This window comes from Coregonus clupeaformis, unplaced genomic scaffold, assembly GCF_020615455.1.
Source record: "Coregonus clupeaformis isolate EN_2021a unplaced genomic scaffold, ASM2061545v1 scaf0005, whole genome shotgun sequence".
NCBI lineage: Eukaryota > Metazoa > Chordata > Actinopteri > Salmoniformes > Salmonidae > Coregonus > Coregonus clupeaformis.
The window spans coordinates 171,483-197,598 of NW_025533460.1; the positions used below are offsets into that span (position 1 = coordinate 171,483).

The 26,116-nt window shown below is 44.1% G+C and overlaps 1 protein-coding gene across 3 annotated transcripts; it reads left to right on the plus strand.

The window, feature by feature from the left end:
• The first annotated feature begins 117 nt into the window (after positions 1-117).
• LOC121577810 (lysine-specific demethylase 5B-B-like) lies at positions 118-25,889 on the plus strand. Of its 3 annotated transcripts, none has more exons than XM_041891714.2 (27): positions 118-256; positions 667-834; positions 5,389-5,466; positions 9,952-10,074; positions 10,282-10,452; positions 14,159-14,284; positions 14,603-14,702; positions 15,805-15,899; positions 16,126-16,284; positions 16,621-16,740; positions 16,927-17,085; positions 17,403-17,584; positions 17,874-18,036; positions 18,124-18,243; positions 18,566-18,760; positions 19,000-19,181; positions 19,552-19,676; positions 20,019-20,169; positions 20,367-20,487; positions 20,723-21,078; positions 21,988-22,126; positions 22,236-22,415; positions 22,614-22,772; positions 23,078-23,606; positions 23,775-23,974; positions 24,371-24,622; positions 24,972-25,889. In XM_041891714.2, exons 2-27 carry the CDS (start codon positions 682-684, stop codon positions 25,104-25,106), a joined length of 4,473 nt encoding a protein of 1,490 aa, XP_041747648.1. In that variant the 5' UTR covers positions 118-256; positions 667-681; the 3' UTR covers positions 25,107-25,889. The 3 variants fall into 3 exon arrangements, with proteins under 3 accessions (XP_041747648.1, XP_041747650.1, XP_041747649.1); XM_041891715.2 differs by lacking the exon at positions 118-256 and adding an exon at positions 539-554; XM_041891716.2 differs by lacking the exon at positions 118-256 and having other exon boundaries at positions 511-834; positions 15,805-15,890.
• The last annotated feature ends 227 nt before the right edge of the window (positions 25,890-26,116 follow it).

Genomic DNA, 26,116 nt, shown 5'->3' on the forward strand with positions numbered 1-26,116 from the left:
GCCCCCCTCTCACCAGAATCCAAGGAACGACACCCAATCATCGAGCCTATCGAGTCCATTTAAAAAAACAAGTCCCGGTCACCACGAGGCTTTAGTATGAATGCGCTCATCTGTTTCACTTCCACTAGGATGCTTAACTCAAATGTAGCCTTATACATTTTGCTTATTAATTCGTTTTATTTTAAAATATATAGCCCTAAAGGACAATTATTTTCACTTCAATATTTTTTTTATACTACCAATTGTAAATTAAACGGTAGGTTGTGTACACCATATTTTGATTACGTGGATTTTTTGTTTACTGACCTTTTGTCTCTTATTTACAGCAATCAATTTAGTTTCTCGTTGCTAGTGCATTGATAATGAGGTCTTTTTTTATATAAACCCCGAGAAAATGACATGCCATGAATTTACCTTCCATGTGTAGTTATTTGTTTTATATTTTGTAGCTAGTATGCCATTGTCATCCGTGTGTATGGTGGTTTCTACTTTCTGAAGCGGAAGTAGCCTAGGTGCTGTCCCCCGACCAGATAATGCTAGTGCGACTTCAATGAGTGAGTGGTGATGTTCTTAATTGACCGAGTTAAAGGGAACAGTTCTTCAAAGGGGACAGCTTTCATTGAACTTTAATTAAAATACTTTGAATCGCAACTCTCCACTATTTAGAACGAAGATGCAACGATGACCCAATCTCGGCCCAACGAGTTCATTGCTCCACCGGAGTGTCCTGTTTTTGAGCCCACTTGGGAGGAATTTGCCGACCCATTTGCGTATATCAACAAAATACGGCCTATTGCAGAGAAAACGGGTATCTGCAAGGTCCGACCGCCGAAGGTGAGTGTCTTTAATTAGGGTATGATTTCAAACTCCTGCTGAAAACATTTTCTAACAGTTTTTGATGACATTTGTGGTCGTTTAGTTATCTTTTTAGACATATTTTCAACATGGCGGATTGCGGCTTGAGTTGAATTGCCAGCTTCTATGCGAGCGTAGGTTATTTGTGTGCCTCTGTGTAGGTGTGCAAGGACACGCACGCGCCCAGTGATCTCTGTGCAGACAGACTCGCGACAAAGTTACAATAAAGTATCGCTTATATTCCAGAGAACGTTACACCCAAGTACAATGCATCTTTAGAGGCTATTGGTCAAATTGATGGGTGAGAAGGTTGGTTACCTTTTCTCTTCCTGCGAGTTGTTAATTGTAAAATGACACGGAAATAAGACATTTCACCAAATCACTTTAATGCCTTCCAGCTTGTTATCAATTCAATTTTCGAATGTGAAATTGAAAGATATGTATAATTTAACATACCATATTGTTTTTTATATTCACTTGTATTGACATCACAATGTTTTGATGCTGGATTTCCGTGTGACAGCTACGTGCACAATGACGAACTCTTTATGGAGTGTGATTCGTTGTAAAGGAAAACCGATTAGTTGGTGAGGAAACTGCATTGTCGACTACCGTGCTGCAATTTTCATACATGAGCTTACTTGTTTCTTGAACATGGGGGAGGAAGTTTCCTGGTTCTGTATTGGTCTGCACTACTTGCGACATTTCTTGTTTTCATCCCGTTGCTTATTTGACCACGTTAGGTAATGGTGAGCAGTGAGCGCCCTTAAATCTCCTCAAGGGTATTAGGGACAGCTTATTGTGCTGACTGAAATGTTGTTTTGCCTCTTGCCTACACAACCTAGATTATTTGATATTAACTGAGAGTGGGGCTGATTTAGAGGCCTGTATGTTGTAGGCCTGCTGAGAAGACTCTTCTAGCTTGTTAATGTCCTCCATGTTGCCTTTGTGGTAGTGGGTGTGGACTGGATTGTGTGGCTTTTCCTTTGGAGTTTATTAACATATTAAAGAATAATACGATTTTGGTAGGGATCATTTGTTATAATTCATCTGTGAAAAATATGTACCGCTTTCCAATGGTAACCAACTGGTTTTCTTGAAGGGCTGGCCTCTGAACATTGGTTATCACTGAATAATATTGTGAAAATGATGATAATGCCCTTTTAAGTGTAAGAGCTGTTTTTTAAATGCAGCCTGAAATGTCAGCCTATTTTGGTGGGATGAAGTTTTGGCCTGCCTGGTGGTAAATTAGTTTAAAAGTCCAATGCAACCATTTTTGTCTCAATATCAAATAATTTCTGGGTAACAATTAAGTAAATTACTGTGATTGTTTTCAATTAAAATGTTCAAAAAGAAACAATTCTTAGTAAAGAGCAATTTCTCAATCAAGAATATTGCTAGGACTGTCTTAGCTGTTATTGGCAGAGAGGTTTGAAACTCTTTCTTATTGTTCTATCAACTCATTTACCGCCTAGTGATTACATTTACATTATTTAGCAGACGCTCTTATCCAGAGCGATTTACAGGAGCAATTAGGGTTAAGTGCCTTGCTCAAGGGCACATCGACAGATTTTTCACCTAGTTGGCTCGGGGATTAGGCAGGCCAAAACTCCATCCCACCAAAACAGGCTAAAATGTCAGGTGGTCTTCTCAAACAGCTCTTACACTTAAAGGGCATTAGTTATTTTTGTTTCTTTTTGACCATTTTAATTGAAAACAATCACAGTAAGGTACCTAATTGTTAGGCAGAAATTATTTGATCTAATAGTTTGCCTAATTTCAGTTTCTGACAAAACAAGCATAGTGTAAAGAATCATTGTACCATCTAAACCGCTGTGAAATATATTTTCCATAACCAAAAATATTGTACTTTCAGCTGTTTTGAAGCTGGTGTACAAAACCGAAAGTAAAAGACGCAAAAACAAAACTTAAGACCGGGAAGCATAGAAATAGCGCACATAGAACATATCTACCGCTTCTTCGACTTGCTTTCAATGAGAATGACAGATCTATAACTCACAATTCTATGTGAATTTGGTCGGGTCGCCCAAAAAGTTAAATATAGAGGGGTTGGTTGTTTAGCAACAAAAACGACGCATGCACAACCATGGGGCCGAACAGAAGAGGTTGGTTTAGATTGGAGACTAAATATAGCTTACATGTTGTCAACAATGTATATTGAAAACAGACACATTTGCACAATGACCACTTGTTGTCTCGCATACATCGATAGTTGTTGTTTAGCTAGCTAGCAAATTTTAGCCATATTAGCATTGACATGAAATCAGTCAAAACGCCTCAAAACAAGACATGGTATCAACAACAAGCTGAAATTAGACACTTATGATTCCCGACATGGCAGGTTCTTGTCATTCTTGCTAGCAATCTGGCCATCCAGAATCACAACAAGACTGACTTCTGCCCCATGAAGCGTGCACATCGTTTTCGTGATGTTGTCAGCCAACCCATCTATTGCAGCTTTAACTTTTACTGGGGCATGCATGTATTACTGTCATTTTGGTTTGCAAAAAAAAAGATCTCTACAAGAGTTGATAGTAGTTGATTAAACATAGTAATTTGGGTAACACTTTACATGAGTTATTCTTATACCTATGCAGTAAAACTGTAATTGCACTTGGTAGGCCTATTAGCCTAATGTTGTTGCACACCATAGTAACTGCATTATAGACTAATTGATTAGACCTAATTGAGTTGAGAATTTAATTACACAACAGGAATAGGGACTGTCCTTTATTCCACTGGTGTAATAATGAAATATGCTAATTTACAATTACTCAAATACTATGAAACAATAATGTACACCTAAAATAACCCAAATGTGAATTGTTTGAGAAACTACAAAGGCAACCTGTTTATTTATTTATGCATAATTATTTATTTGGCAGTAGGGTGTTTATTCCTTCCACCATTTGTTTTGTATTATGTGATCAATTTTGTTCTCCTCCTTCATTCAAACAGTTTTTCCTACCTATCTGTAGAGTTGTGACTGGCTTTGTTTCTTATCTGGTCTAGCTGCCCTGCACTGGGCACAAAGAAAGTGAACCGCTTTCTCAATAACCACAATTTTACCCCTCTCTCTCGATTTACTATCTTGCACAGCAGTTGTGTAATCTGAATGTTGTTTTTACAACACTGGATAAACATCAAAATATGCACTCCAGATCGCTCAGCTGTGCCTACTGTAGGTAGTCTAATGATGGCTGAATTTGGCTAGCTGTTCAGAGGATGGAAGTTGTTTGTGCAGAATGGGAGTGCTTATGCAATGGGCCTGTCCGTTGTCGTAGCTCCACTACTCCACAAAGGGGCTGCTGGAAATACAGCCAGAGCTGTTGTTTCATAAGCCATGCCCCCATCTGGGCTGTGCACTGCAGACAAAGGGTGCAGAGTCAAAGGGTAATCTATGGCGGCTAAATTTATGGTGGTCTTATCAACACCCCTCCTCCCCGGCTCCAGGGGAGCCATATTTTTTCCCAGCATTTTTTGATGACTGCACTTGGACTCGTCCACGTCCCCAGCTGGTTCACTTCTCAGTCTGAGGTGACAGTTAGGTCTTCTTGTTTAGGTAGTGGCTTTTAGGATGGACTCTTCCACTTTTGATCAAAAAGGGTTTTGTCCTATTTGTCACTTGGGATGAATTTGCAGAATTGCTGTGTGATAGAGGCTAGCACTTGTGTAGCCTATTTAAAGCCTATTTAAGCCTTTTCTGTATTCCTGAGTTATCATGCACATTCGAACAGGCATGCTGGCACTCTGAGATGCCATGCAAGGTTACAGAGACAGTGTAGTCTCCAAAGATAAGAAGGCTGTAGTGACCTTAATGTTCTATCTGCACCACACTTTCCTGTTGATTCCAGTCAAACAGTCTCTCTCTCTTTCTCTCTCTCTCTCTCTGAACCCAATGTTTAATAGAAAACAAGAGAACTGGAAATACCAACTCTCCTCAGAGGGCCTATATCAAAGAAAATGCTTGAGTCCTCTTTTATGTGCATCAAATACTGCATTGCAACTGCTGGTCCAGTGCTGAAATAAGACTGAGATGCACAATGAAAGTAACTATGGTTATGCAAATGTATTGGACTATTTGTAAATGATAACATTTGCATTCGGTTAATCAGCATCTCACCTGAGTAGGTAACTATTGACATGCACCCGTTTATAAGAGGTTTCATATCCACTCAGGTCACATTGTTTTATGTGATAATATTAAAATCATTTTCATGTGTATTTTACTCAGGTTTGATTGGAATTTAGTCGTGTTTATTAGGAGTGTAACAGAAGAGATCAAATATGGATTTAGACTAAAGATGAACAGCCTACATTACTTTCTGTATGGAACATGGCCTGCCATGTCACAATGTTCCTAAATGGTGCAGTATAGATGACGTATTTAAATGTATTCAAATACAGCATAGACTGTGGCTCAACTGATAATGATTCTTCAAAATGGAGGATGAGCTAGGAAAAATGAGTGACACCTCAGTCAGTTTGACAAGATGGTATTTACTCCTGCAGGAATGGCAGCCACCGTTTGCGTGTGATGTGGACAGACTGCACTTCACGCCCCGGATCCAGAGACTTAATGAATTGGAGGTATGTTCATTTTACTACTTAACTGGTTTATCCATACAGTACCTATTTTTAATAATAGTATATCTAGTTACCTTATTATGAGCGACTGGATATGTATGTAGCCACGTTTTTATTTTTAATATGTAGATTACTTTTTTACAATGAGATGTTCCACAAAGTTATTTTGGGGAATACATCTTCTCAATCCACATTATTATCCTACTATTTTATAAGTGCTAAAGAAATAAAAGAAAACTGACAAATAAACACATTAGTCTGCTAATTCTTTAGGCCTAATCTAACGCGAATCTGAAGGCTACATTGATGCATTGAGTGACATTGTCAGTAAAACAGTGGCTTCAACAGGCTAATAACACCCAGCAACAGGGTGTCTATTGAAGCCAGAGTGCTCTCTGGCCTCTGAAGTGTGCCTTGTAGAAAAAGTTGATGACATCAGGTCAAAGGTCACTGGTTCCTAGACCTTTAACCCCTTTTTTTGATACAATGAGCTACTTTAAATGTCAATGTCCTGTAAGGTTGGGCGGTATCCAGATTTCCGTAACTTCATACCATGCCTGTCGTATACCGGGGTATACGGTATTACCAGTGGTGCACATAAGGGCACGATTTTTTGTTGTTGTAAAAAACAAACAAAAAATGCTAACATGTACTAAGGAATTCCCATAGTAAATTCTAACGAGAGCATGCAAACATAAATTGCAAGGACAGACAACCCAGCTCATAAAGTTAAGTATCTCAAAAGGCTACTCAGTTTCAAATCAAATCAAATTTTATTGGTCACATGCGCCGAATACAACAGGTGCAGACATTACAGTGAAATGCTTACTTACAGCCCTTAACCAACAGTGCATTTATTTTAAACAAAAAAAGTAAGAATAAAACAACAACAAAAAAAGTGTTGAGAAAAAAAAGAGCAGAAGTAAAATAAAGTGACAGTAGGGAGGCTATATATACAGGGGGGTACCGTTGCAGAGTCAATGTGCGGGGGCACCGGCTAGTTGAGGTAGTTGAGGTAATATGTACATGTGGGTAGAGTTAAAGTGACTATGCATAAATACTTAACAGAGTAGCAGCAGCGTAAAAAGGATGGGGTGGGGGGGGCAGTGCAAATAGTCTGGGTAGCCATGATTAGTTGTTCAGGAGTCTTATGGCTTGGGGTAGAAGCTGTTGAGAAGTCTTTTGGACCTAGACTTGGCACTCCGGTACCGCTTGCCGTGCGGTAGCAGAGAGAACAGTCTATGACTAGGGTGGCTGGAGTCTTTGACAATTTTGAGGGCCTTCCTCTGACACCGCCTGGTATAGAGGTCCTGGATGGCAGGAAGCTTTGCCCCAGTGATGTACTGGGCCGTACGCACTACCCTCTGTAGTGCCTTGCGGTCGGAGGCCAAGCAGTTGCCATACCAGGCGGTGATGCAACCAGTCAGGATGCTCTCGATGGTGCAGCTGTATAATTTTTTGAGGATCTGAGGACCCATGCCAAATCTTTTTAGTCTCCTGAGGGGGAATAGGCTTTGTCGTGCCCTCTTCACGACTGTCTTGGTGTGTTTGGACCATGATAGTTCGTTGGTGATGTGGACACCAAGGAACTTGAAGCTCTCAACCTGTTCCACTACAGCCCGTGCTGATGAGAATGGGGGCGTGCTCAGTCCTTTTTTTTTCCTGTAGTCCACAATCATCTCCTTTGTCTTGGTCACGTTGAGGGAGAGGTTGTTGTCCTGGCACCACACGGCCAGATCTCTGACCTCCTCCCTATAGGCTGTCTCATCGTTGTCGGTGATCAGGCCTACCACTGTTGTGTCGTCGGCAAACTTAATGATGGTGTTGGAGTCGTGCCTGGCCATGCAGTCATGGGTGAACAGAGAGTACAGGAGGGGACTGAGCACGCACCCCTGAGGGGGCCCCCGTGTTGAGGATCAGTGTGGCAGATGTGTTGTTACCTACCCTTACCACCTGGGGGCGGCCCGTCAGGAAGTCCAGGATCCAGTTGCAGAGGGAGGTGTTTAGTCCCAGGATCCTTAGCTTAGTGATGAGCTTAGAGGGCACTATGGTGTTGAATGCTGAGCTGTAGTCAATGAATAGCATTCTCACGTAGGTGTTCCTCTTGTCCAGGTGGGAAAGGGCAGTGTGGAGTGCGATAGAGATTGCATCATCTGTGGATCTGTTGGGGCGGTATGCAAATTGGAGTGGGTCTAGCGTTTCTGGGATAATGCTGTTGATGTGAGCCATGACCAGCCTTTCAAAGTTTGAGCATACACAAAACAAAAATTAGACAGCAGGGATCTTAATCCAGGAGGGGGTTGTCTCTGCTGCTACCAAGATTCAAACTAAATACACAGCTGGAAAGAGTTTATTTGGCACTTATTAGATAGAGATGGATACAGATGTGTATATATACAGTGGGGGAAAAAAGTATTTAGTCAGCCACCAATTGTGCAAGTTCTCCCACTTAAAAAGATGAGAGAGGTCTGTAATTTTCATCATAGGTACACGTCAACTATGACAGACAAATAGATAAAAAAAATATCCAGGAAATCACATTGTAGGATTTTTAATGAATTTATTTGCAAATTATGGTGGAAAATAAGTATTTGGTCACCTACAAACAAGCAAGATTTCTGGCTCTCACAGACCTGTAACTTCTTCTTTAAGAGGCTCCTCTGTCCTCCACTCTTTACCTGTATTAATGGCAACTGTTTGAACTTGTTATCAGTATAAAAGACACCTGTCCACAACCTCAAACAGTCACACTCCAAACTCCACTATGGCCAAGACCAAAGAGCTGTCAAAGGACACCAGAAACAAAATTGTAGACCTGCACCAGGCTGGGAAGACTGAATCTGCAATAGGTAAGCAGCTTGGTTTGAACAAATCAACTGTGGGAGCAATTATTAGGAAATGGAAGACATACAAGACCACTGATAATCTCCCTCGATCTGGGGCTCCACGCAAGATCGCACCCCGTGGGGTCAAAATGATCACAAGAACGGTGAGCAAAAATCCCAGAACCACACGGGGGGACCTAGTGAATGACCTGCAGAGAGCTGGGACCAAAGTAACAAAGCCTACCATCAGTAACACACTACGCCGCCAGGGACTCAAATCCTGCAGTGCCAGACGTGTCCCCCTGCTTAAGCCAGTACATGTCCAGGCCCGTCTGAAGTGTGCTAGAGTGCATTTGGATGATCCAGAAGAGGATTGGGAGAATGTCAGATGAAACCAAAATAGAACTTTTTGGTAAAAACTCAACTCGTCGTGTTTGGAGGACAAAGAATGCTGAGTTGCATCCAAAGAACACCATACCTACTGTGAAGCATGGGGGTGGAAACATCATGCTTTGGGGCTGTTTTTCTGCAAAGGGACCAGGACGACTGATCCGTGTAAAGGAAAGAATGAATGGGGCCATGTATCGTGAGATTTTGAGTGAAAACCTCCTTCCGTCAGCAAGGGCATTGAAGATGAAACGTGGCTGGGTCTTTCAGCATGACAATGATCCCAAACACACCGCCCGGGCAACGAAGGAGTGGCTTCGTAAGAAGCATTTCAAGGTCCTGGAGTGGCCTAGCCAGTCTCCAGATCTCAACCCCATAGAAAATCTTTGGAGGGAGTTGAAAGTCCGTGTTGCCCAGCGACAGCCCCAAAACATCACTGCTCTAGAGGAGATCTGCATGGAGGAATGGGCCAAAATACCAGCAACAGTGTGTGAAAACCTTGTGAAGACTTACAGAAAACGTTTGACCTGTGTCATTGCCAACAAAGGGTATATAACAAAGTATTGAGAAACTTTTGTTATTGACCAAATACTTATTTTCCACCATAATTTGCAAATACATTCATAAAAAATCCTACAATGTGATCTTCAGGATTTTTTTTTCTAATTTTGTCTGTCATAGTTGACGTGTACCTATGATGAAAATTACAGGCCTCTCATCTTTTTAAGTGGGAGAACTTGCACAATTGGTGGCTGACTAAATACTTTTTTCCCCCCACTGTACATCTCGCTCGCAAACATTGGTAGTGAATTTCATAACTTGAAATGTGTAACTTGATCACCTCACTTAAGTTGCACTGCAGGAGTGACTCACTTCACAAAGCTCGCTCAATCAGCTGTTTTGGGGGAACTACCAGTCAATTTAATAATGAAAAATAACATGTGAAATGAAGAGCACAATCTTCTTTATCGATTAACCTAGTGCACAAGTTGACTGCAGGTATTTATTTAAAAAGTACAAATATCGAAATCTATTAAACTAACATTTGTTTCAATGGTATTTAAAATCATACCGTGGGTATTTAAAAAATACCCCTGTATACGTTATATCGCCCAACCTTAAAGTCCTATCATTTGCATTTAAAAGTAGCGCTGCAGGGGATTAATTATTATAGAAACAATGGCATGTAATGCACCATTTGATAAGTATTATTTGTTTTTTCTTTTATGTTGCCGATGTGTGAAATGTACCAATGTTTTGTGATTTTATGTTGTAGGCTCAAACCAGAGTCAAGCTCAACTTCCTGGATCAAATCGCAAAGTTCTGGGAGCTACAAGGGTGCACCCTGAAAATCCCTCATGTGGAAAGAAAGAATCTGGACCTGTACCAACTCAACAAGGTATGTAGCTACAACTTCTGGCACACCCTGGATGCAGGAAACTGGCCAGCTATTCTTGGATATGATCCAGGGGGCATTTGTGTTATACACTCATATAAGCATGGGAGCTCTATATGCTTCTTATTGTGCTATGTTTACACATTTTTATACACATACACACACACACACAGTAAATCTAATTGATTGGTATCCTCCTTCCTTTCCCAGTTGGTGAACGATGACCGGGGTTTTGACGCGGTTTGCAGAGAGAGACGCTGGTCTAAGATAGCCCTAAAGATGGGCTTTGCTCCAGGCAAGGCCATAGGCTCTCATCTGCGCTCTCACTATGAGAGGATCCTCTACCCCTACAACCTGTTCCAGACTGGAGCCAACCTTCTGGTGAGTCAGATGGTCGCTCTCTCAGCAGATGGTGCTCTGCTCTGGGCTGTTTACTAATGTGCTCTTATCTCGAGTTGAGGACTAAGAGGTTGTGCTGCGTCAAAGGTGTAGACATTGTCCATAGCGAAATGTCAAAAAAAGAAAAAAGTTTTAGCTGTTGATATAACATTTATTTTCCAATAAATACCTGCTCGAAGATGGAAGCAGGGTCAACTTTATAAATGGGTCAACTGTACAAATAATTGGCAGTTCTTTTTTCCTGCGTAAAATGTGTAAAAGTGACTTGTCACTCCCTGCTGTCTCGGTATGTAGAGCATCACCCTAAATTAAGCTAATACCAGCCAAGCTCATTATTAACTGCCCTACTACTGCAGAGAAGGCACGTCAGAAGTGAACTGGCACTCACGTGGCCTCTTTTCCACACTACTCTATAAGTTTGATATTTGGCCAGGGATAATGTCAAATTATGTATTCAGTAGGTCTTCTTAACTGCAGTAGGTCTGCTTTGTCCCTTGGTATAACGAGGAGTTGAAGGGTCCTGGGTTTTGCACACACATTTAGTTATATGCTAGATGAAGCCTGGGACTTTTAAAAAGCATGACTGGAATCCTGACAACAAACTGGCAACAAACCAACCATTTTCTTAGTGAGCTCTCCTCCCCATTGGGTTATTTTTGTATAATTTAGTACCGGTTTCCTCTTTTCTTTCCGTGTTTATTTTATTGAAGGCCTAAGTTGTCTCTTGCAGCTTCTCTGATTGTACCTTGGGGCCCTGGTTGGGTTTTGTGGTTAGCAGCAGCTCATCCTCTCTTTGCAGTGCTGCATGCCTCTCTCTCAACCTGATGGCCTTGACCTCCCCTGATCCCCTCCCTCTCCTCCCCTTTCACCCTCCTCCCTCTTGCCCCACCCTCCCTGTGTAGAGGCCTAGCTGTCTCTGGCCTGGCTGCTGCCCTCGCACTGTCCTCCTGATACACCAGAGACAGCAGAGCGTCAGTGATCCCAACCCCCACCTCACCTCAGTGTTGCTGCTTGTCTTCCTCTTTGTCATGTGAGTGGTGTCAACAGAAAGATTAGAGACCATGTGCTGATCTGGCAAGACAAAAACAAGTATCAACAGTTGAAGCCCATGTGTGTAGTGGTGGGTAATGTTGAAGTTTGAATTAGATGGTTGAATTTATCAAGCCATGGTATTCAACAACTCAATTACAATTATTTTGTTCAAAGGCAACAATGAAAGATTGGAAATCAAACCCCCAAGGGAACTGTAAGACAACTAGGCACCTAAACAACCACATGGCCCTGCCTCTGTTTATCAAATCAAATCAAATTGTATTTGCCACATGCACCGAATACAACAGGTGTAGACATTACTGTGAAATGCTTACTTACAGCCCTAAACCAACAATGCATTTATTTCTTAATAAAAAAGTAAAATAAAACAACAACAAAAAAGTGTTGAGAAAAAAGAGCAGAAGTAAAGTAAAATAAAATAACAGTAGGGAGGCTTTATACAGGGGGGTACCGGTGCAGAGTCAATGTGCGGGGGCACCGGCTAGTTGAGGTAGGTGAGGTAATATGTACATGTGGGTAGAGTTAAAGTGACTATGCATAAATAATTAACAGAGTAGCAGCAGCGTAAAAAGATGGGGTGGGGGTGCAAATAGTCCGGGTAGCCATGATTAGCTGTTCAGGAGTCTTATGGCTTGGGGGTAGAAGCTGTTGAGAAGCCTTTTGGACCTAGACTTGGCGCTCCGGTACCGCTTGCCGTGCGGTAGCAGAGAGAACAGTCTATGACTAGGGTGGCTGGAGTCTTTGACAATTTTGAGGGCCTTCCTCTGACACCGCCTGGTATAGAGGTCCTGGATAGCAGGAAGCTTGGCCCCAGTGATGTACTGGGCCGTACGCACTACCCTCTGTAGTGCCTTGCGCTCAGAAGCCGAGCAGTTGCCATACCAGGCGGTGATGCAACCAGTCAGGATGCTCTCGATGGTGGAGCTGTATAACTTTTTGAGGATCTGAGGACCCATGCCAAATCTTTTCAGTCTCCTGAGGGAGAATAGGCGTTGTCGTGCCCTCTTCACGACTGTCTTGGTGTGTTTGGACCATGATAGTTCGTTGGTGATGTGGACACCAAAGAACTTGAAGCTCTCAACCTGTTCCACTACAGCCCTGTCGATGAGAATTGGGGCGTGCTCAGTCCTCTTTTTTTTCCTGTAGTCCACAATCATCTCCTTTGTCTTGGTCACGTTGAGGGAGAGGTTGTAATCCTGACACCACACGGCCTGGTCTCTGACCTCCTCCCTATAGGCTGTCTCATCGTTGTCGGTGATCAGGCCTACCACTGTTGTGTCGTCGGTAAACTTAATGATGGTGTTGGAGTTGTGCCTGGCCATGCAGTCATGGGTGAACAGGGAGTACAGGAGGGGACTGAGCACGCACCCCTGAGGGGCCCCTGTGTTGAGGATCAGCATGGCAGATGTGTTGTTACCTACCCTTACCACCTGGGGGCGGCCCGTCAGGAAGTCCAGGATCCAGTTGCAGAGGGAGGTGTTTAGTCCCAGGATCCTTAGCTTAGTGATGAGCTTTGAGGGCACTATGGTGTTGAACGCTGAGCTGTAGTGAATGAATAGCATTCTCACGTAGGTGTTCCTCTTGTCCAGGTGGGAAAGGGCAGTGTGGAGTGCAATAGAGAGTGCATCATCTGTGGATCTGTTGGGGCGGTATGCAAATTGGAGTGGGTCTAGCGTTTCTGGGATATTGGTGTTGTGAGCCTTTACATTTAGATCATTTAGCAGACACTCTTATCCAGAGCGACTTACAAATTGGTGCATTCAACTTATGATAGCCAGTGGGACAACCACTTTTTTTTTTTTTTATGGGGGGGGGGGTAGAAGGATTACTTTATACTATTCCAGGTATTCCTTAAAGAGGTAGGGTTTCAAGTGTCTCCGGAAGGTGGTCAGTGACTCCGCTGTCCTGACAGCCATGACCAGCCTTTCAAAGCACTTCATGGCTACAGACGTCAGTGCTACGGGTCGGTAGTCATTTAGGCAGGTTATCTTAGTGTCCTTGGGCATGGGGATTATGGTGGTCTGCTTGAAACATGTTGGGATTACAGACTCAGTCAGGGACATGTTGAAAATGTCAGTGAAGACACTTGCCAGTTGGTCAGCACATGCTCGGAGTACACGTCCTGGTAATCCGTCTGGCCCTGCGGCCTTGTGAATGTTGACCTGCTTAAAAGTCTTACTCACATCGGCTACGGAGAGCATGATCACATAGTTATCCGGAACAGCTGGTGCTCTCATGCATGCTTCAGTGTTGCTTGCCTCGAAGCGAGCATAGAAGTGGTTTAGCTCGTCTGGTAGGCTTGTGTCACTGGGAAGCTCGCGGCTGTGCTTCCCTTTGTAGTCTGTAATAGTTTTCAAGCCCTGCCACATCCGACGAGCGTCAGAGCCGGTGTAGTACGATGCCTAGTTTGTTCTTGGCAAATTGAATTTGTCACAGCATAATAGTAGTAGGAGTGACAAGGAGCTAGCAAAGCACTTTCTGTTGTCATTCAAACAGAATTATTGTCATTTGCTTCTCATTATTTTCAAACAAACATATGTTTGATATCTGTGAAAATGTCTCATTGATGATATTATGGGGACTCTGTGTTAGAAAGCTCTACATGCCCACTCACTCCCCCATGTCTCCCCTACAGAAGCCTACTCTGACTAATGACACCAAGGACATGGACTACATCCCCCATGACCTGCCCCAGCGCCAGTCTGTCCAGCCCCTGGAGACCTGCAGCATTGCTCGCAGAGCCAAGCGCATGAGAGCTGAGGTGAGCTTCTTCCCGGTTCCCCATAAGTCACAATTCTACCTCTAGGTCGCCATAAGTAAACATTCTACCTCAGTCAGTGGCTCTGGTTCCCCATAAGTCACAATTCTAACCCACAATAGTTACATGGAAGACAGCTCTATCCGAGTCATTGTGTGAAAAGCCCAAAGGCACAATTTGGTTCGCAGCTTTGCGTATATTTCTGGATACTGACCAAAAGAGCCTGTTTGTGTATGCAATGGTGACCTCTAGAAAAGGATGTTGCTCTTCCTGAATTTCCTGTCGTAGTCCACATGGCATGAACCCCTCTCTCTCTGACAGGGAGGCTGTATGAAGTTTGAGACCGAAGATGACTGTGAGAACCGTCCCAACCTGAGGAGGAGGATGGGTTCCTACGTGGCCAAGCCAGAGCCACAGCCTGGTAAACACTGACCTCTGTCCTCTGGCAAAGTCTAGTGCAATGTGAAATAATTTTAATATTTTTCATGAACAAATGAAAATGTTTCTCATGTTTAATTTAAGTTTTGATAATTATTACATTTAAAAAAAGTAAAATGGTGAAGGAAATTAACATTTTATAATATTTTAAATCTACAGTACCGTTCAAAAGTTTGGGGTCACTTAGAAATGTCCTTGTTTTTGAAAGAAAAGCAATTTTTTTGTCAATTAAAATAACATCAAATTGATCAGAAATACAGTGCAGCATCCCGGAGTCGCCTCTTCACTGTTGACGTTGAGACTGGTGTTTTGCGAGTACTATTTAATTAAGCTGCCAGTTGAGGACCTGTGAGGCGCCTGTTTCTCAAACTAGACACTCTAATGTATTTGTCCTCTTGCTCAGTTGTGCACCGGGGCCTCCCACTCCTCTTTCTATTCTGGTTAGAGCCAGTTTGCGCTGTTCTGTGAAGAGAGTAGTACACAGCGTTGTACGAGATCTTCAGTTTCTTGGCAATTTCTCGCATAGAATAGCCTTAATTTTTCAGAACAAGAATAGACTGACTAGTTTCAGAAGGAAGTTATTTGTTTCTGGCCATTTTGAGGCTGTAATCGAACCCACAATTGCTGATGCTTCAGATACTCAACTAGTCTCAAGAAGGCCAGTTTTATGCTTCTTTAATCAGCACTACAGTTTTCAGCTGTGCTAACATAATTGCAAAAGGGTTTTCTAATGATCAATTAGCCTTTTAAATGATAAACTTGGATTAGCAAACACAACGTGCCATTGGAACACAGGACTGATGGTTGCTGATAATGGGTCTCTGTACGCCTATGTAGATATTCCATAAAAAATCTGCCGTTTCCAGCTACAATAGCCATTTACAACATTAACAATGTCTACACTGTATTTCTGATCAATTTGATATTTTAATGGACAAAAAAAATTGCTTTTCTTTCGAAAACAAGGACATTTCAGAGTGACCCCAAACTTTTGAACGGCAGTGTATATAAGAACAGGGTTGTGTTGATATGAGTACATACTGTATGCCCTGGCCTCCATTATTCATGTGATAAATGTATTTCAGTGGAAGTGAAACTGGAACCCACTGAGCACGAGGAGCCAATAACAAGTGACAAAGAAAGTGTGCTTGCTAAGAAAAACGACCCTGCAGTGAGTAAAGTACGTTTATATGCTGAGCTAATCAAGGCTAATTGTCACTTCATTATTACTACGATGATGATAATAACCATAATGGATAGCATTTATTCAGGTCTCTCACAAAAGTACAATTGCTTAAGCTCTTTACATTTTAATGGTTAGTTAACTCATCCCTTCCACCAACCTGGGTGATGTTTTTGCTCTATAGTGGATAAGAAGCCTCATGGTCTTGTCTCTGTCTCCTCAGGTGGATCAGTACATGTGTCTGGTGTGTGGCAGCGGGAGTGAAGAGGACCGCCTGCTGCTGTGTGATGGCTGTGACGACAGCTACCACACCTTCTGTCTGATCCCGCCCCTCCACGATGTCCCCAAAGGAGACTGGAGATGTCCCAAGTGCCTGGCTCAGGTGACAGACATGCTCCCGCTCTCCCCCAGCCCTAATTACCGTACTACACTGTCACTCTGTAAACCAACTCGACACACCCCGTCCACTGGGGAAGCTGAACGCAGAAGCAGCAGTAGTCGTGAAATGGGAACTGAATCTTGTTTTCATTAAAAGGCTAAAACACTAGACTCTTAAAGCGAAACAAAAGAATGCTAAACCTCTGTTGTTTTGTGGTTATCTCATATACCGGAGCTGCTCAGTAGAATCCTACTCCTGTTGGTATTGTTTTCGGCAAGTATAACTTGATGTTGACATTTTGCTGCATTAGTGCTTATCTCATCCTTGTCTTCCCTAAAGGAGTGTGGCAAACCCCAGGTAGCCTTTGGCTTCGAGCAGGCTGGCAGGGACTACTCCCTACGCACTTTTGGGGACATGGCCGACTCCTTCAAGTCAGACTATTTCAACATGCCGGTTCATGTAAGTTTGGCAGCAGATGTACTGTCCTCATCAGTGTCATGTTTAAGATGGAACCTCGGTTTCAAAGTATTTTCCCAGTGTCTTTGTGCCTACTGAACCCCCACCTGATATAAGCTGTATTAGACGTAGCTCAACCAAGCTCAGCCTGTAGTTGAGGTAATGTTTTTCTCTGTCTCTGTTTGTCAGATGGTTCCCACAGAGCTGGTGGAAAAGGAGTTCTGGCGGCTGGTTAGCACCATCGAGGAGGACGTCACTGTGGAGTATGGAGCAGACATCGCCTCCAAGGAGTTTGGGAGCGGCTTCCCCATCAGGGGCGGACGATTCCAAGTCTCCCCTGAGGATGAGGTACACAAAGGCTCTCCTCTTACAAGTTAACATATGCTAAGTATTGGGATGATTCTGAAGTTGACTGTACCACAACATCATGGCAACGGTACACAATTTCAGACCAAGAGAACTGTCATGAAAAATAAATAAATGAAAATGTACTACTCTCAAATAGTTCTATAGCTCACAACCCACATACATCTATGCTCTCAGACTGTGGTAGCACTTGTGGCTTATATTTAAGGTGATATTGGAGTTCTACTGGAGATTAAACCCTAGCCAGTATCACCCGCAGTTGAGTCGAGCCTTAACTTGTACTTGTCTCTGACCCATAGAATTACCTGAGCAGCGGCTGGAACCTGAACAACATGCCCGTGATAGACTCCTCGGTGCTGACTCACGTTACGGCCGACATCTGTGGGATGAAGTTACCATGGCTCTACGTGGGCATGTGCTTCTCCTCCTTCTGCTGGCACATTGAGGACCACTGGAGCTACTCCATCAACTACCTGCACTGGTACATACAGGCTGCCTCTAAGGCCCCATAGGCCATTAGTATGGGACTGGAGTTTTACCTGACCTTGTGACTGGACCAGGAAAGACTCCTGTTCCACAGGATAATGCACTGTATAGGTCTAAGCAAATGGCCTCTGCTTCTTTCATTTTGAGGAATCTTGTCAAACCCAATTGCTTGCATAGTATTGGAGTTTATTGGTTGACGTGGTATTAAACACCTCAATATACCTCAATCTTCAGAGTGATAACAGCAATCAGTGTTTTTGACAAACTGGCATCTGTGTCCTCAGGGGAGAGCCCAAGACGTGGTACGGCGCTCCGGGGTACGCTGCGGAGAAGCTGGAGGGGGTGATGAGGAAACTGGCCCCCGAGCTGTTTGAGTCTCAACCTGACCTCCTGCACCAGCTGGTCACCATCATGAACCCCAACACACTGATGAACCATGGTGTCCCCGTAAGTAACACACACACACACACACACACACACACACTGTGTTTATAGTTATGGTCTAACCATGACTGCATACCCACTCATCTCTAGATCTATCGCACCAATCAGTGTGCTGGTGAGTTTGTCATCACCTTCCCTAGAGCCTACCACAGCGGATTTAACCAGGGCTTCAACTTCGCTGAGGCTGTCAACTTCTGCACCATGGACTGGGTAAGATGCCTTGGAAGTCCCTCGTCAATACCATACAGAAGCTAATAAATGAATAACTGGAAGCTGTTTCTAATGACCAGTGGTCAATACACCTGGTCCTGGAGAGCTACATGATGTACAGGCTTGTCATGGTCCGGATGAACAATACATTAGCTCAGTCAGGTGTGTTAATGCTGGGCTTGAACAAAAGGCTGTATACCTTGTAGCTCTTTGGATCAAGTTTGGTTATTAATGATGTAACCAGCACTGTGTACGGCTCAGTTCAATAGTGTTAAATCTATAGTATAGTTCTAACCTAAAGCCTCCTGCTCTGTCATTTTAGATGCCCATGGGCCGCATGTGTGTGGACCACTACAGACAGCTGAATAGGTACTGTGTCTTCTCCCATGACGAGATGGTCTGCAAGATGACGTCCAAGGCGGACACCATGGACGTGGCCCTGGCCTCGGCCGTGCAGAGGGACATGACCGTTATGCTCCAGGAGGAGGACAAGCTGAGGGACAAAGTCCGCAAGATGGTGAGAGGCCTCTCATACTGGCACACTTTCATTGATTTTTGACAACATTATCATTAGAGAAGCAAATGGCCAGAGTAAACTTTCCTCGTGTCTGTGCCTGAGTCATCCATAGGACACTACTGGTGTGGGTGTCTGTGTGATCTCTGTGACACTACTCATCTGTGGGTGTGTGTTTATGACACTCATCATCTGTCTGTGTGTGATACTACTAATCTGTTTGTGTTTCCGTGTGTCCCCAGGGCGTGCAGCAGTCCCAGCAGGTGGAGTACGACCTGCTGCCAGACGAGGAACGCCAGTGTTCCAAGTGCAGGACCACCTGCTACCTGTCTGCCCTCACCTGTCCCTGTAACCCCGGCCAGCTGGTGTGTCTGCACCATGCCCAAGACCTCTGCTCCTGCCCCCCCAACAACCTCACACTCAAGTAGGTCTATCCACAGCTAAGTTGGTGCTAGATGCACACATTAGAATGTTAACATTCATCCCCATCATTACATATATCCCATGTTTTACAGAAACGGGCAATCAACAGAAGCTCATAAGTTAAAACTTTTTTTTTTTGCAGTTTTCAAGTAAAATGCCCCTTTAAGAACATCTATCAACTTAAAGTCAGGGTCAAATTCAGAGTGAGCAGCATTAAAACTTCTAAAAGCCTTCTAGAACCTTCTGATGAAAAACAAACAAGTGTCACCTGGCCAGAAAATCAACAGTTGTGACAACAGTTACTCAGCCAAGATTCCAGTCTTCAGAAACACTATAGACGTGTTTACCTGGTTGTGTGTCTTGGTCTTCAGCTACAGGTTTACCATGGCTGAGCTCTACCCCATGATGGAAGCAGTCACTCTGCGTGCCGAGTCCTACACAGGCTGGGTCTCCCATGTCAGTAACATACTGGAGGCCAAACAAGACAGGAAAAGCAGTAAGTACTAACCCTAAGTAGGATACCTCTTTGGAATCAGGCGTCTGTGGAATTTAAATGGGTCATTACATAACAAAATGCAAAATTATGTTATTGCTGCTTATTTGCATAACCCCAAGTAGACAGGATGTTCTCAAATGTATTATGGAATGTTTTGTACTTCTCGTCACCCAAATATGTTGCCTTTGTCTAATGATACACACAAAATACCAGAATAGATTATTTTCTACCATTTGCTAATCATACAGTTTACTTGATAATTGGACCTTGATTCTTTGGATGAATTGATGACTGTGTCTAAAGCAGTGTTCTGAAGCACTGTTTGTTTATTTATGTGTTCAGGCTTGGAGGTACTGCGCTCCCTGGTGGAGGAGGCGGAGGTGAAGCAGTTCCCTAAGAGTGACCTCCTGCGGCAGCTCTGCACTGTTTCCCTGGATGCTGAGAAGTGTGCCGTGGTGGCCCAGCAGCTGCTCAATGGGAAAAGGCAGACCAGGTATTTCTATTATTGTATTATCATGCTTTCTAATGTTAAAATCCTTTACCACTCCTAATTCTAGTATTGCTAGACACATGGTTAGACAAATAGTCATAACTAATGCGCAAAGCAATAATGTGCTCTAGTGAAAATAGTTTAAGCTTGTGTGCTCTGTTGGTTAGCCGTGTCTCTGATCTTTAGTGTGTTGTTGTCAGGTATCGTTCAGGTGGAGGGAAGTCCCAGAGCCAGAACCTGCTGACGGTGGAGGAGCTCAGGTTGTTTGTCAGGCAGCTGCACAACCTGCCCTGCAGCATCCGCCAGGCCCCCTTACTCATGGTACAACTATAGGGCCAGAATATATCCACTACTATCACAGTGACAATTCCTGCTTTCCTCACTTCGCTATCACACCTGACTCCGCTCAGCACAGTCTTGATTAGTTGAAGATGCACTAGGCGGGGACAAAGCCTACGTACAGCCACAGTGGTCTTTCAGGACAAGGATAACACTGAACAAAAACAACAACAGCGTTCATTGATTGACCCTTTTACTTGCTTGTATTTCCCCCCAGGACCTGCTTACCCGCGTGGATGACTTCCAGCAGCGCAGCGAGCGGCTCCTCTGTGACGGGGCCCCCAGCCCAGCGGAGCTGCAGACCCTGCTGGACGTGAGCCTCGGTCTGGATGTGGAGCTGCCCCAGCTGGTCCCGCTCAGGGAGAGGCTGGAGCAGGCGCGCTGGCTGGAGGTGGTTCAGGGGGCCAGCAGCCAGCCCCACAGCCTCTGTCTGGACACCATGCGGAGGCTGATAGACCAGGGGGTGGGTCTGGCCCCGCACGCCTTGGTAGAGAAAGCCATGGCGCGCCTGCAGGAGCTGCTCACCATGTCTGAGCACTGGGAGGAGCGGGCGCTCGGCCTCATGGAGGCCAGGTGAGAGGCAAGGGAGGAGGAGAGCGCCTTAGACAGTACTGTAGTTGAATATGCAAGTTGACCAGTTCTATCCTACATCACATTATGTACAGGAAAAACTCTTGATTCAGTAGTTTCACCTTTCCTTCTTTCCCTGAGACATGGCTGTAGACTCCTAGCTGTAGTGGGGGTCTACAGCCATGTCTCAAGGCCACTTCTTTCATAACTTGAGTAATACAAAAACTTTAATAGTAAAGCCATAGACATGTTTTCATTAGGATGCACAAAACAAGATTTTAAAAATCGAATGAGATGTGTAAAACAAAATAAAGCACACTGACATAGTTAATAGTAAATATGAAGCCCTGACACCTACCTTGCGAAAAGCTGCTTAGAAGTTCAGCCAGCAGAGAGTGAAAAGTGCAAGGTTTGCATTCGGAGTTGAAAGCTGCTCACTGATTGATTAACTGGATCAGTGGGTTGGGACAATGCTCTGCTCGGCTGGCTCACGCAACAGTTTACACAGAGGCGCTAGTCGCAGAGCTGGGTCCCATTGCTATGAGGGTAAACTGTGGCGGTTGCCTGAATTGAGACATCTTGGACCCTAAGGTCTTATTTGACAACTCTGAACTTTTTGAAATAGAGAAATTATGTACAGAAATCTAATTCCACTGTCCATAAGCAACATCGCTTAAAGAGTTGGTTTATTCTATTGGTTTAGTTCGCTCTCTTCAGACAAGCTGAAATCTAGCTCCTCATAGTGCTAATGTGAAGAGTGACCACTGTAGAACCATATGAACTGTGAAATGAGTGACTAATTTGTACCACCTGGTTTTGAGAAGTTATGAAAGGTGTTGACAGAACTTGACACTAAAGATAAGCAGTACTGTGTCTATTTGTGTTTTTAAGCCTAGCTTCTATTTTCTCCAGGCCCTGTCACTGTGTGGAAACTCTTGAGGCAACTCTGCAGGAGGTGGATAGTATCCCTGCCTATCTGCCCAACTGTCTGCTGCTGAAGGACACGGTGGACCAGGCTAAAGACTGGCTTCAGGAAGCAGACACCCTGCAGGTATGAGGCACCCTATTCCCTATGTAGTGCACTACTTTTTTTTGGGGGGGGGGGAGCCAGACTGCTTGTGAGAGTGTCTATATGCTTATAAGAGTGTGTTTGTGTGTAGCTGGGAGGCCGTATCCCTGTACTGGATACCCTGACTGACCTGGTGTCCCGGGCCAAGGCCATCCCTGTCTGGCTGGACCCTCTGGCTCGACTGGAGGCCCTGGTCTCTGACGTGCAGGCCTGGAAGGAGAGCGCCGCCAAAACCTTTCTAATGAAGAATTCCCCTTACTCCCTGCTGGAGGTAAACTACCTACAACAATCTAATGCCAATACATATAATCAGACACCTTAGGGGTTGTTTCACTAAATAGTCACTTAGGCTACGTCCCAAATGGCACCCTATTCCCTTTATAGTGCACCGCTTTTGACCAGACCCCTATCATTTTATCCTAAGGAGAGTCTTTTGGGATTTGGCTCATTGTCTCCTTTGTGTGTTTAGGTGCTGTGCCCCCAGTGTGAGGGTGGGACGGGGTCTCAGAAGTCAAAGTCTAAAAGGGCAAAGGATGCAGCCCAGTGCAGCAAGAGAAATGAAACTTTGCTGGACTGCCTGAGTGACGTGGAGAGGGCCCTTTTAGAGAGCAAGGACTCCGCCTCTGCTGTACGTGCTGCTTGTTACTCCATCTGTCTACGTACATGTTTAAAAAAAATAAAAATAAAAAGCACACCATTGAACTCACTGATTAGCTTCCAACATATTCTAAAGACCCCAACTATTGCAATCCTCTACATTGATTGATATAAGCACCCATGATATGAAAGTGCAAATAATTCAATGTATGGTTTGATACAGTATTGTAATTCCATATACTGTAACTGTGTAGGTTACTGTTTGGTTACATGTATGTTGATGTAGTGAGCATTGCGTGTTGTCATGCCAACCTGTGCTGGTTCCCCTTTCTGTAGATGGCCACTCTAGCCGAGGTGCGTCAGAAGGAGATGGAGAGTCTGCTGGCTCTCAGGGCCTCCAATGAGTCCAAGCTCCTCCCAGCGGGCGACTGCGGGGCGTTGAGGGTGTGCGTGTGCCACAAGGCCCCGTTGGGAGCCATGCTGCAGTGCGAGCTCTGCAGTGACACCTTTCACCGCAGCTGTGTCTCAGGCTCCAACCAGGACCCCCGGCCCAACCAGGCCTGGCTGTGCCCCCATTGCCGGCGCTCGGAAAAGCCACCTCTGGACCGGGTGCTTCCCCTGCTGGCCTCCCTGCAGCGCATCAGGGTGCGGCTGCCTGAAGGCGATGCCCTACGCTTCCTCATTGAGAGGACGGTCCGCTGGCAGCACCGCGTGCAGCAGGCCTCCGCAGAGGGGGTGCTGGGGGAGGGGGTGGCTGTGATGACATCACATCAGCGCTGGGGCTCATCCAGTCCCACCTGGGTTCCATCTCAGGAAACATACAGCGCATCATTTTACACGGATCACCAGTGCATTCCTCTGCAAGGTCAGTGTCGGGCTAGCAACAACATCCAATATCCCAACCTTTCATAACAATTCACATTTTTATCAAATTTCTATCAATGTCTATCACATAAAATGTATTGCACAGAAAAAAATAATAAACTATTCCTTTAAGGTATGTGTTGAGCCGTGTTATTGGTGTGTGTTTCAGGACTGAGCCCTGAGCTGGAGGAGCTGATGGTGGAGGGCTTCCTGCTGCAGGTGACTCTGCCTGAGACCCAGCAGCTGTACATGTCCCTCCTCAGCAGACTGGCCTCCCATAACCACACAGACAGCCCCTCCCCCCAGCACAGCACAGAGCAGGACCAACACAAGCACAACTCTCAAGGAGGGAGCCCCCCTCATAACCAGGTAACATACTAGTCTACTACTGTGAGGCACAGCTCATAAAATTGTTGTATTGATGTGTTTGAGAAGTTTCTGAACGTTTGTTCTTCATGTTGACATTAATTATTTTGAATGAATTTATTTGGGTGAAAAATAATACAACAAGATCTGCACTGGATCCCAGAAGATGACACTTAAAAGCATTAATTAAAACACTTATTTCCAAAGTGGTCCACGATGGTAAAACAAACATCTAATGATTTTAAAAGACAAGTTAAAGTTACAAAACTAAAACATTACATTCAAACAAAATTACATTCATACATACAAAACATTGACGTTCAAACAAAACCATTACATTCAAACAAAAACATCACATTCATGTGTGTGACCTTAATGCGTGTTTACTGTTTTCACCAGAACGGAGTAGCCTGTCTCAAGAAGGAGGCTATGAATGGCAAGCGGACCAAGCGGCACATGGAGAAGGAGGGTTCCGAGCGCAAGGACAAAGCCAAGAAGCCCCGCAAGAAGAAGCCCAAGATGGAGAGGAGCCAGGGGGCCAAGGGGACCTGTTCACCCACCACCACTCACTCTGACCTCTCCCTGTCGGACTCTGATGAAGACTTCACCCTGTGCGCTGCACCGTGGTGCCGAGAGCCAGAGGGGAAACAGGTGAGCATTAAACCCCCCCTCCAATGCATTATGTTGTGGGTAATTTCAGTGTGTTTTCCCTCCCCTCATATCAAATTGTTTTAGCAATTAGACTAATAGACTTATCGTAGTATATTGAAAATAGTATGTAGTATGATTTGTATTAAAGGAAAATTCCACCCAAAACTATATTTTGGTATTTGTTTCATTAGTCCATTGTTGACATAGTCCCAAAATGTTTTGCATGTCAGAAATCAAGTTATCAAGATATATAACTTTCAAAATACAGAAATACAGCCGGTATGATGCATTTTGCATTATACCATTATACAAAAGGTGATCAGTGTCTATTTCCCTCTCTTTTTCTCAGGTGAATTGGGTCCAGTGTGACGGCAGCTGCCAGCAGTGGTTCCACCAGATCTGTGTGGGAGTGTCTGCAAAGCAGGCAGAGAAAGAGGACTACATCTGTATCAGCTGCACACAGCCAGACCACACCAGGGAGTGAAGATCGAAAGGAGAAAGAAAAAACAGTTTTGAAGGATCATCAGTTTTAGCTTAGTCACAGCTCTGGGTGTATAACCACCCAGTGATTTCCCTTCCCCATTCTTAGCTATGCTCTGGCCCCACTGCCTCCTCATTGACTTTCCTGATCTGGCTACTCTTGGTGACAACAGTGCTACTTCCTCCTCCTTCCCAGCCCAGACTGCTTTTCAGAGCTATTGAGACTCTTTCATCACTATTTTGTTATAGTGGCTGGCTTTACAGCCAATCAACTTTATCTTTCCAATCAACAACGACATGATTGCGATTGTACTGTGTGAGGTACCAACTGTCTACGAAGGAGAATAAAGTGGAGGAAACAAGACATTTTCACTTGACTGACTTTACTTGCATGTATAACAAGACAACGCAGGGATTTTTCAACCAGAAGAAGTCAATTGGACAACATTTTTGGAACCCAGTTTTTATACATGCATCTGAACAACAATGTGAACCCCTTTTCTTCTCTTGTAGAGCTAATATTATTTATCTGAGCAATAACTGAGTTGTTAATTCATTTGAGTTCAGTTTTTGTCTGAGCTATGTTTGCTTAGAAGTGGTTCTATACTATAGAACCTATAGAGCGCCCTTGCAGGTTGAAAGTGATGTGTTTGACTTGCAACATGGCTAACATAAGGAACTGTGTGAATTAACTGCCACGGGTATCATTTGACTTTTTTCCTCCTTTGGGTAAATATGATTCATGCGTTGCAGTTTGCATAAGAAATAAAATAATTTGTTCCCACAAGTATGTTGTCCTTATTTCCTCAGTGTAGAAGCTATCCAAACTCTTTTTTTTCCTTCTTTTTTGTTGTTGTCATTTAGCAGACTCTCTTATCCAGAGCGACTTACAGTAGCAATTAGGGTTAAGTGCCTTGCTCAAGGGCACATCGACATATTTTTCACCTAGTCGGCTCGGGGATTAGAACCATCGACCTTTCGGTTACTGGCACAACGCTCTTAACCACTAAGCTA